Source organism: Trichechus manatus, unplaced genomic scaffold (genome assembly GCF_000243295.1).
Source record: "Trichechus manatus latirostris isolate Lorelei unplaced genomic scaffold, TriManLat1.0 scaffold00038, whole genome shotgun sequence".
Lineage (NCBI taxonomy): Eukaryota > Metazoa > Chordata > Mammalia > Sirenia > Trichechidae > Trichechus > Trichechus manatus.
This window is the reverse complement of record NW_004443974.1, coordinates 13,055,825-13,068,359: the sequence shown is the minus strand read 5'-3', so window position 1 is coordinate 13,068,359 and position 12,535 is coordinate 13,055,825. Positions and strand designations below refer to the sequence as shown.

The 12,535-nt window shown below is 46.4% G+C and overlaps 1 protein-coding gene across 1 annotated transcript in view; it reads left to right on the top strand.

Moving 5' to 3' along the window:
• ZER1 (zyg-11 related cell cycle regulator) overlaps positions 1-3,368 on the top strand; it is a 32,138-nt gene extending 28,770 nt beyond the window's left edge. Inside the window, exons 15-16 of the mRNA XM_004375732.2 lie at positions 639-741; positions 2,573-3,368. Coding sequence (XP_004375789.1) covers positions 639-741; positions 2,573-2,630 — 161 coding nt within the window. The 3' untranslated portion in view covers positions 2,631-3,368. The remainder of the gene's footprint in view (positions 1-638; positions 742-2,572) is intronic.
• The last annotated feature ends 9,167 nt before the right edge of the window (positions 3,369-12,535 follow it).

Here is a 12,535-nt window from a genome sequence, read left to right as displayed (position 1 = left end):
AAATTATAAAAATAACTCCTTTTGCTTAAAGCTGCTGGAGGTCCAAATAAGATGCCTGTGTTCTCTGTGGAGTGTAAAGCCCTGGATGCTGAGCAGTAGAATGTTCTTTGCTGGAGTGTGAACATGAAACCACTCAGTAGGAAGGGTTGGTGGTTCCACCTAGTTAACATCTCTTAGTCATTTATCTCCAACCTGGCTGGTCACCAGAATCACCTGGTGGTATTTTGTTGAAAATACATATAGATATAGGTCCTTGGATCTGCTGAATCAGACTACCCAGGGGAAGCCTTAAGAATCTGTATTTTTACAAAAACTTCTCAGTACCATCATGTTGAGGAGCACTAGTTTGGGTGATACTTTCTGTATCTAGAAAACAAATGCAGCAACTCGAAGTCAAATAGGGAAGAGCCCTTTCCAAGGCCTTGCCACCTGCTTCTCCTCTGGTAGACACAGGAACTCTGGCCCATGCAGCTGGGTAAATAGGATTCATATTCGGTTATAGCAGGGCCCTTTGCCCAGGCCTGCATCTTCATCCTTCCCCTCAGGGAGGGTGGTCCGCAGAGCAAGCGTGGGTTTCTAGGCCCCAGGCTGATAGAAGACCCACCCTGATAATACGCCTGTCTGCCCCTACCCTACAGCGGACAAATACTGCCCTCTGCTGATCAAAGAAGGCGGGATGCCCCTTCTGAGGGACATGATCAAGATGGCGACTGCCCGGCAGGAGACCAAGGAAATGGCCCGGTAAGAGACAGGCAGTGTGTTTCTACTTAGAGCCTTGATTTGGGGGGACTTGAGGGACACAGTGGGGAACTGAGGGATACCTCTGGTGATTAGGAATGGCTGAAATTTGTAGGGGTGACTCGGGGTTGAGTATGTAGGTGGACAGTGTATTGATGTCCAGCTAGGGACTCCTTCAGTATCATTTTGGCCACAATGTGGCCAGAAACTAGATGATCAACCGCTAAATGGAACACTGTTGCCCTAATTTGTAAGCTTGGTTTTCTTTTATTCCCACCAAATTCCATCCTCTCATCCCAGGTCAGAATTTTTCGTTACTTTTTGCCACAGACGTTCCAACTAAGGAGAGGACACGGCGTGGTAAAATATACTGTAGAGATCAAAACAGGGCAGTGTGTAAGTTTCCGAATGTGACAGTCACTGACGTGGCAGAGTTGTCAGCCCTTTCATTGCTGTGTGGTTTTAGACAGAATCACATCGGCCCTGAGTCTTTCATCCATCAGCGCACAAGAGAGACTCAGGGACACAACGTGTCAGAATCAGCAGTAACTAACTTGCTTTGTTCAGAATCCACTCTAGAAGAGACAGTAGTTCACCCTAATAAACCTTTGTCATAGTTCTAAACACGGTGTAGAATAAAAAGTAACGTGGAGGAAGGGTCTGTAGTTCAGAGTTTCTGCAGACAACTCACCAAGTTGGGGAACATTGGCTGATTCTGCCAGTACTTTTGGCAAAAGGCACTGCTTAGAAATTAATTGCAATTGAGAAAGGTAAAATGATTGGCTCTCAAACTTAATCTCTCTAAAGAATCACCTGGAAAGATTGTTCAAAATATACAGGCTTCACTCCCTGGAGTTTCTTTTCTGTGGATCTGGGAGGTGGGCCTGGAAATATTCTTTTTTAACATGTATTCCAAGAAATTTGAGAAGCACTGAGTAAGGCCAGCCAATAACCTATCCCAGTCACGTTAAACATTTCTCCAAGACCTGAAATGTGTATCTGAACTGGTCGACCTGTTTGACAGTAAGGTTTGAATGACATTTTAGTCATGTGGGTAGCGCTTGAGAGAACACTTAGGAGAAGACATTCCACTTGTCCACGGCTCCCTGACCTTCCTCCAGGCATCCCTTACTTCCTAAGAGGTATTAGGCACCTCCTTAGTGCCTTGAGGCTACAGTGAATCCCACCTCAGAGTTTAGTACTGAGCAGGAAGACTGGGCCATTTAGGGTACACCTGACCATAATGGGGAAGTGGTTCCAGAGGTCAGTCTGCGATGGGCAACAGACTCACTCTGAGCACGAGTGGTGGTTCCCAAATGCCACGCTAGGCCTGGCTACTGCAGGGTGTCTGGGGCCTTTGTGCAAGCAAAGTCCCCAGCCCTAGCCCAGACCTGCTGCTGAATCAGGATCTCCGGGTAAATATGTGTGACCTAGATTCTCTGGGTGACTCTGATGTGCAGTCAGTTTGGGGGCAACTAGTGGACTTTTGGGAAGAAAAAGGTCTGGAGGCATGGGGAAAATGGAGAAGATGTTACTAAAGACCTGAGCTCATTCAGGGGATCCCCTAAACACAGATGCAGATGCCCTGGAACTGAGGGGCAGGAGGAGAGGGATATGAGAAAGGAGGAGAGGAGAGGGTAGTGATTATATTCGTGGCCACAGATACATTTCCTGGTGCTTTGTGCATGCTGGCCACTCTGCCAAGCGCTTTATCCACATCATCTCAGTCAGGGTCAACATCATTGTTAACTTTTGCTCACCCAGCTATCTGATCACCCAGGAGGGACCGGGCTCAAGCCCACCCTCCAATCTTCTCTCTCCCCATTGTCTCCAGCAAGGTGATTGAGCACTGCAGTAACTTTAAAGAGGAGAACATGGACACGTCCAGATAGAGGCCTCTGCCCTTGCAGCTGCCATCACTCTGGACCACAAGGCCAGGAGGAAGCACTCTCAAGCAACCCAGCTGGCAGACCCCCTTCCAGGGAGCCTCCCATGAGATGAAGAGGCACGGGGGACATTTTGCACAACCGATGCTTTTCCTTAACGTTAGTGAGATATATATATTATATATATATATATTATTTTTTTTTTTTTTGGTTAGGAAGTGTGAACTTTTGTGTGTATCATTTCTGTACAAAAACAAAAGAAACTCTCCCTGAGTCTTTGTAGCTTCCTTGGCCATTCGCAAGCCCCAGTTCAAAGCCTTCATCGCTGCCGCACTCACTCCTACCCCAACCAGGCTAAATGCCTATGACATTGTGAGTGTCCAGCCCTTTCCCAGTAAAATCAGACCCTGCCCTCACTTTCTGTTATGAGAGGCAGCAGGCCTTTAATAGCTCACTCCAGCACCCCAGCCCACCCACCAAAGCCTGAGAACCCCATCTGGGCCCCTCAGCTCAGCTGGTGGGGATTGGGGATTAAAACTAACCCCACTGGGTCTCCCAAATGCCTTGGTGCTCCCAGCTGTGGGCCATCTGGGGCAAGAAATTGAGCCATTCCTAGGCCTCAGCCTGGGCAGCCCCAGCCACAGAGGACCCACAAGGAGCAGGGCCCACTGTGGCCCTGCTGCTCTCTGGCCAGGCCTGCCTGAGGCCACGCTGCTATGGAGGCTGCCTCCTAGTCTCCTACCAGGTCCCAGGTTGTTGAAGGCCCCACCCCAGGGATGGTTAGAACTCAGGGGCAGATTCCACGCCCCTTCTGCCAAACATATCCAGAACCTACCCCCAGCCCTGGAAGCCAGTACCTTCTGGGGCCAGGGGCTTGCTCCCTCACTCCATGGCCCCTCATCTGCCCGCAAACACCCAAGGTGCCCAGGCCTTCCCACCAGCAGAACTGAGCCTGCCACACTCGCCCCTGCTTGCCCTCTCTCAGGGGCAAGTCGTCCCACTTGCACGCCAGCCTTTCACTGTGGCAACAGGCAGGCACACCTCCAGACCAGCACCTGGAACACCTTGCCGGCACAGCTTGGCCCCTCCATCCCTGCTCCCACCCTGCCCTGCAGCTTTACCTTGGAAACCTCTGCGCTGTGTTTCAGAGAAGTATGAGACACAGATGTATCTCTATCTTGTGTAACTCTGAATTGCTTCTCATCGGGACATACGGGTGGTGAGTGGAGCCCGCCTGGAACCAGTGGGCCTGGAGAGCAGAGCTAACCCTAAAGGCAGCCCTTGGGGAACGTCATTTCTTCCCCTCTCCTTCCCTGGGCCTGATTTTGGATTCTCCTAGCACTTCTGCTTCTAAGTGGAACACGCTAGGTTTGCAGCCTCAGGGGAGAGGCAACTGGCCTTTCCTCCTGGAGCCCTTCCCTCCCAGCCCAGGAAGGTGGCAGCTGCCTCGTCCATGTCCCCAGGTTGGCAGATGGACTGCCTCTGCCTCTCCCTTCTATGCTCATCTGGCTCGAGCCAGACCCCAGCGAGCTCATCCCGCATTGCTTCACCACCTGGGGCCTGGTAAATGTCTGTAATTTGGGATGTTACAGAAATACATTTTTGTGCAAAGTGCAGAGGAGCAAGCGTCTTTTTTATGGAAGGGATGAGGGTAGCTAGCCTGGCTTCCAAGGTGAGGAGAGAGCCTTGGGCCCACATGCTCGGGCAGTGGGCCTTGTGGGTAATTCTGTGGCGGGGAGGGATATTTTCCGTCGGTTTGTGTGCTCAGCCACAGGGCCAATCTACTGCAGGCTGGGAACAGGTGGCAGAGCACGCTGAAGTTCTTGTTCCCTTGAATACAGCTGGCACCTGGACCGACGGGGCCCTGCTCAGGATGGCTCAGTGTGGTGGTAGAAATGGATGGTAAATATGAGAATATGACCCAGTGTGCGACATGTACGGGAGGGGAGCACAGAGGCGGTCCTTCCTGCAGGTGGTGGGTGTGTGCTGGGGGTCAGGGAAGACTGCAGTTTGCTGGGCAACAGTGTTTCAGGGGGAGGAAAGAGAGGTGTCAGGCAAGAGACAGCACGGAGTTCTCCCTAGAGGAGACAGCCAAGCTGAGTCCGTGAGAAGATGAGGCTGCTGGGCCTCGCCCTGGGAGCTTGGGGAAGGAGCATCCTAGACAGAGGCCCTGCTAGAAGGGCCCTGCAGGAAGAACAGTGAAGCATCCGTGTGGCATAGCTAAGTAAAGGAACAAGGGAGCAAGCAGGAGAAGTAGCTGGGGCCAAATCATGTGACATGACCAGACTCCGGCTCAGCCCAGCACAGTTGTGGTTTATACCTGTCATCCCAGTGTCACTATTAAATGTGCCCTCTTTCACTGTCAAAGGTGAAATAATAAATTATATGGTTACATTCCTCACAGGCCACACGAGAGTGTGCATTTTCTTTCTACATGAGGATAAGCTATTGGACCTGCTATTGGGGAGCATCAAGACCTGATTAAACGTATTTCTGGAACCAGAGCATTCTGGCTTCTCTCTCACCCTCCTCATGGGGCTGAGCCCTCCTCTTCTTCTCCCTGAGCAGGGCGCTGGGCCAGGCCTCTCCCTCCTCTATCTATGACCCACCCCATCCTCCTGCCACTGGCCGCTGGCCCACTGGGCAGAAGGGGCATCAGGGACCATGAATTCTGTCCTTGGATTCTCATGGGCAGTCAGTGTCTGGGAGGGAAAAAGGGCAGTGCCAACACCCTTCATTTATGTGCCAGGCCCTGTGCTAAATGCTCTATGTACACTCTACTTCTTTATTGTAATCTTCATAATACAGCCGTCTCTGGGTTAGAAATGTACAGACAACTCGTACTGGCCCTTTAATATTATGTAAATTTGCCCTCACTTTGAAACTATTGAACCAATCCCTACTCCTACTCGCAACAAATTCTTCATGACAATCACCTTCACTTCACTTGCTGCATGTGCAACCTTTAAATCATTGAAAAGGCTCTGAGCCTTTTCTTGCACTAAACTATGGCTAAATAACAACCATATGCACCTGTTCCAACTCACCTACAAATTTGACTTAAAGACACAGAAACAGATCACATTCGTACCCTGGGGACTGCCTGTAACCCATTTTACAGATAAGGACACTGATACTCAGAAGTGAACTGACTTGCTTCAAGGTTACTATAGTAAAGGAGGGGAAAAAAAGGAGTTGCCCAAATGTGCCAGGCTCTCCTCCTCTAGCTCCGCAGCCTTGGTACGTGCTGTTTCCTGTGTCCTGAACATTTTTCCCTCTCTGCTTTGCCCGGCTAAACCTACTCACCCCATCTCAGCACTTATCACATCACTCATCTCGAGGGGCCACCATTGCCTTGGCTGCCTCTCCCATTAGACTGTGTGCTAGGTCAAGGCTTAGTTGTGGCCCAGCACACAGCACAGGGCCTGGCACATTAATGTGTCAGATGAATGGACGGGACGGAGGGAGGCTAGGCAGGACTTTGGAGCACTCTACAGCCCAGGGTGCAATACTCTGTTTCACAGGTGAAGAAATTATATTTTATGAGTCAGTGCCGTCAGAGATGACCCACCCAGGGACGGATTAACCAGTAAGCAAGGTATGCACAGACAATGAATAAGGAAGACTGAAGAAGAATTGATGCCTATGAATTATTGTGTTGGCGAAGAATATTGAATATACCATGGACTGCCAGGAGAATGAACCCAACTGCCTGCCTGTCCAAATATGCCACCCCCAACTGTAATTGACTTATTTTTTCTCTCTTTCCCAGCAAGATGTGCGCCCCTAGAAGGCAGGGGTCGGTCTGGACCCCTAGACCAGTTAGGGTGCTTTAGATAACCTCAGGAGTGGCAGGGCTCACAGAACCAGACAAGCTGGTCAGCCAGGCCTCAGGAGAGATGTGCACCAGGGAAGCTTGGGAAATCTGGGGAACAGGAGCCAGTGGCTGGACTCTCCAGGGCACTGCCATCAGGGTGATTAATCCGTCCCAGCTGATCTCCTTCCCTGTATCCCTATGCTCAAGATGCAGAGCCCCGGATCCCAATAGAGAGTGATTGATCAGCTTGGGTCCTGTGCCCCACCTCCTTGGGGCCAGGAAAGTCAGAGCAATCTGATTGACACTACCACCAAAACCACACCCAATGGGGAGGGCTAGTCCTCAAAGACCAGTTTCGGTGCTGGTACCAGATCAAGAGGGAAGTGGATGCCAGGCAGTGTGCACCCCATGCCCAGCACAGTTCCTGACTCATAGAAGCTTCAGAATTATTAAGTGGGATAACGTGATGGAGGTTTCCACTCGGCACAGTCATGTATCCATTGCAGTCATCAAGATGGAGTTGCAAAACATTCCCCTTTGTCATGGACAAAAACGTGTCAAGTTGGCTAGGCCATGATTCCCAGTACAGTGTGATTGTCCACCATTTTGTCATCTGATGTGATTTTCCTGTGTGTTGTAAATTCTACCTCTATGATGTTAATGAGGCAGGACTCAATCTACAAGATTAGGTTGTGTCTTAAATCAATTTCTTTTGAGATATAAAAGAGAGAAGCCGGTAGGCAGAGGGACCTCATATTACCAAGAAACAGCCAGGAGATTAGGGTGTCCTTTGGACCCAGGGTCCCTGTGCTGAGAAGCTCTTCAACTGGGGAAGATTGAGAACACGGACCTTCCCCCAGAGCCAACAGAGAGAGAAAGCCTTCCCCTGGAGCTGGCACCCTGAATTTGGACTTCTAGCCTCCTAAACCGTGAGAGAATGAATTTCTCTTTGTTAAAGCCATCCACTTGTGCTGTTTCTGTTAAGGCAACACTAGATAACTAAGACACCCTTGAAAACGGGAACCAGACAAGGATGCCCTTTATCACTACTCGTATTCAATATTGTATTGGAAGTCCTAGCAAGAGCAATAAGGCAAGAAAAGGAAATAAAGGGCATCCAAATTGGTAAAGAAGAAGTAAAAATATCCCTATTCACAGATGATAAGACCCTATACATAGAAAATCCTAAGGATTCCACAAGAAAGCTAGTGGAACTAATAGAAGAATTTAACAAAGTGGCAGGATACAAGTTCAACATACAGAAATCAGTTAGATTCCTCTACATAAACAAAGAGAACTTTGGAAAGGAAATCAAGAAAACAAATACCATTTACAATAGTCTTCCAAAAGATAAAATACTTAGGAATAAATCTAACCAGGGACGTAAAAGATTTATACAAAGAAACTACAAAACACTACTGCCAAGAAACCAAAAGAGACCTACATAAATGGAAAAACATGTTGTGCTCTTGGACAGGAAGACTTAACATTGTGAAAATGTCAATACTACCCAAAGCGATATATAAATATAATGCAATCCCAATCCAAATCCCAACAGCATTCTTCAACAAGATGGAAAAACTAATCACTGACCTTATATGGAAGGGAAAGAGGCCCCAAATAAGTAAAGCTTTATTAAAAAATAAGAACAAAGTAGGAGGCCTCACACTACCTGATCTCAGAACCTACTATACAGCCACAGTAGTCAAAACAGCCTGGTACTGGTACAATAATGGACACATAGACCAATGGAACAGAACTGAGAACCCAGACGTAAATCCATCCACCTATGGACAGCTGATCTTCGACAGAGGACCAAAGTCTATTGACTGGAGAAGAGACAGCCACTTCAACAAATGGTGCTGGCAAAATTGAATATATATCTGTAGAAAAATGAAACAGGATCCAAACCTCACACCATACACAAAAACTAACTCAAAATGGATCAAAGACCTAAATATAAAACCTAAAACTATAAAGATCATGGAGGAAAAAATAGGGACAATCCTAAACCAAAAGCCAAACCCGTTGCCATCAAGTCAATTCTGACTCATAGCAACCCTATAGGACAGAGTAGAACTGCCCCATAGGGTTTCCAAGAAGCTGCTGGTGGATTCGAACTGCTGACCTTTTTGGTTAGCAGTTGAGCCCTTAAGCACTACACCACCAAGGACAACACTAGGGGCCCTAATATATGGCATAAATAGAATACCAAACATAACTAAAAATGCATACACAGAAGAAGATGAACCAGATAAATGGGACCTCCTAAAAATTAAACACTCTCAACAAAAGAATTCCCCAAAAGTGTAAAAAGAGAATCTCCAGATTGGGAAAAAATTTTTGGCTATGACATATCTGACAAGGGTCTAATCTCTAAAATTTGCAGAAAACTTTAACACTTCAACAAAAAAAGACAAATAATCCAATTTAAAAATGGGCAAAGGATATGAACAGACACTTCACCAAAGAAGACATTCAGACTGCTAACAAACATATGAAGAAATGCTCACGACCATTAACAATTAGAGAAATGCAAATCAAAACTACAGTGAGATACCATCTCACCCCAACATCACTGGCACTAATAAAAAACAAAACAAAACAGAAAATAGCCAATGTTGGCGAGGTTGTGGGGAGATTGGAACTTTCATACACTGCTGGTGGGGATGTAAAATGATAAAACTACTATAGAAAATGATATGGTGCTTCCTCAAAAAGCTAGAAATATAAATACAGATGATCCAGCCATTCCACTCCTCGGTATATACCCTAAAGAAATAAGAGCCATGACATGAATAGACATACACGGGTCCATGTTCACTGCAGCATTGTTCACAACTGCAAAAAGGTGGAAGCAACGTAAGTGCCCAGCAACAGATGAATGGATTAACAAACTGTAGTACATACACACAATGGAATACTACTTGATGATATAGAACAATGATGAATCTGTGAAATACCTCACAACATAGATGAATTTGGAGGACGTTATGCTGAGTGAAATAAGTCAATAAGAGAAGGACAAATATTGTATAAGATTGTTATTATAAAGTAACAACAAAAGGTTTATACACGGGAAAAATATATGTATTTGATTGTTACCAGGGATGGGAGTGGGAGGGAGGGCAAATTACCAAATAGACAGCACCCATTGCCATTGAGTTGATTCCGACTCATAGCAACTCTATAGAACTGAGTAGAACTGCCCCATACAGTTTCCAAGGAGCGACTGGTGGGTTCAAACTGCTGACCTTTTGGTTAACAACCAAGCTCTTAATCACTGCACCACCAAATAGTAGACACATGTTAACACTGGTGAAAGGAAAGGCAATACACAGTATGGGAGAAGTCAGCACAACATGACCAAGGCAAGAGAGGACACTGAGAGGAATGCAGGAATAAAGGACAGCTATATAGCATAGACAATCCTGCAACAATAGTATTAACAAACAATAATGTATGAATGAATACATAGATAAATATGTATGCCAAGAGGTGAGGGAGGGTATGAGGGAGCACACTCACTAGCAGATACAGGTCTGGTGGTGGAAATTTCTAAATACATGACTGTAGGTGCTCCTCGTATATCAATATAGACAACAGAGCACACAAGGCACAGTTAGGGAAACCTCTTAGCTATAACGAAACACCAAGAGGGATGAAGTTCCCAGGCTTGAAGGCAAAGGATCATAGACTCAGGGGACATCTACGTCAATTAGCACAACATAGTTCTTAAAGACAATGTTCTACATCCTACTTTGGTGAGTAGCACCTGGGGTCTTAAAAACTTGCGAGCAGCCATCAAAGATACAGCTACTGGTCTTTTCCAGTCCAGAGCAAAGAAGAGTGAAAAAAACTGAAGACCCAAGGGAGCAGTTAGTCCAAAGGACTAATGGACCACATGAACCACAGCCTACAGGACCCCTAGACCAGAAGAGTTAGATGGTGCCCAGCTACCACTACCTACCACTCTGACTGGGATTACAACAGAAGGTCCCAGACAGCAGGAGAAAAATGTAGAACAAAAGATCAAATTCACAAAAAAGATCAGACTTACTGGTCTGAGAGAGAATGGAGGAACCTCCACGACTATAGCCCTAAGACACCCTTCTGACCTGGACCTGAAGGCATTCCTGGAGACCACTTTCCAGACAAACAATAGACAAACCCATAAAATAACAACACCCAAGAGAAATGTGTTCCTTAGAACAATCAATTATAAGAGATCAAAAGGGCAATATTTGCCCAGAAGCAAATACGAGAAGGCAGGGAGGGGTAGAAAATTGGGACAAAAGGAAAGGGGGAACCCAGGGCAGAAATGGGGAGAGTGGTGACACATTGTGGGGAATGAAGCCAAGGCCATGAAACACTTTATGTACAAACTATGGAATGGGAATCTAATTTGCTCTGTAAACTTTCACCTAATGCTCAATTAAAAAATAATAATAAATAAATAAAGACTGAGTTGCAAATAACAGGACACCCAACTCAAAACCCTACCTAGGTTAGTTGAAGGTGGGAATTAATTGGCTAAGGCAACTAGGAAACCCAGGGGTAGAAATCCAGACATAGCTGAATCCAAGGGGACCCAAACAATGTTGTTAAGACTATCTCTCGATCCCTATTTCAGTGCTGCTTATCTCTACATCCTTTTATAAGATGTCCTCATTCTTGCTTGCGTAGACATCTCTACATAGTGTAAAGATTGCTGCCGGTTTTCCTCATAGCCCCTTCCTTATGCTCGAGATCCAATAGAATGCCCCTTTCTCAGCAACTATGTAGTAATCTCGTGGAATGATTCTGATTGGCCCTGCTGAGTCACATGCCCACCACCTAGGTCCAATCCCTGGGGACAATGATATGGGGAACCATGATTGGTCTTGCTGAGTCACATGCCCAGCCATACCTCCCTTTTTCTATAGGATGCAGACAGTCCCAACAAAACCAAATGGAAGGGGGAAGAGGCAGTTCTCCAAACAGAAATAGGGATGTCGAGTTGACAAATTTCAGAAGGGTATGCTGCAGAGCTGGTTGGGGGCCATCTAATGGGTGCAGAAGGTGGATGTTTCTATCAGTGGGAGGTGTTGAGTGGAGAGGCAGGGCTAAATGGGGAAGACCCAGTGATGGAGTGTGAGCAGCTAATAATGAGTGTCATGGATTGAATTGTATCCCCCCAAAATATCTGTCAATTTGGCTAGGTCATGATTCCCAGTATTGTATGATTATCTACCATTTTATCTTCTGATGTGGTTTCCCTATGTGTTGTAGATTCTATCACTATAATAAGATGGATTAGCAGCATCTATAATAAGGTGGATTAGCGGCAATTATATTGATGAGGTCTACAAGATTAGATAGTGTCTTAAGCCAGTCTCTTTTGAGATAAAGGGAGAAGTGAGCAGAGAGACAAGGGGACTTCATACCACCAAGAAAACAGCACCGGGAGCAGAGCGCATCCTTTGGACCTGAGGTTCCTGCGCTGAGATGCTCCCAGACCAAGGGAACACTGATGCATCACAAGGACCTTCCTCCAGAGCCTTCCAGAAAGAAAGCCTTCCTCTGGAGCCAGAGCCCTGAATTTGGACCTGTAGCCTACTGGACTGTGAGAGAATAAACTTCTCTTTGTTAAAGACATTCACTTGTGGTATTTCTGTTATTATAGCAGCACTAGATGACTAAGACAATGAGGTTTCATCTTAGAATAGCCTGAAACCTCATGCTGGGAAAGTCAGTCTGGCAGGGTGGAAGTGGTAGCTTAGAGCAGGGAAGACAAGTCAGAGAGCTGTGCTACATGCTATACTTCCATTATATAATCCTCTCAACAATCTTAGTAGGTGGGTACTATTATCGTCCTCATTATATAGAAACAAAAACAGACCTCAGAGGGATTCAGTAACTTGCCCAAGATCACACAGATAGGAAGAGGCAGTGTTGGGTTTTTTTTTCGTCTTCTTGTGTGCATGTGTGTGTGTGTGCGTGCTTTAGGTGAAAGTTTCCAGAGCAAATTAGTTTCTTATTAAACAATTAATACACATATTGTTTTGTGACATTGGTTGCCAACCCCCGCAACATGGCAACACTCTCCCCTTCT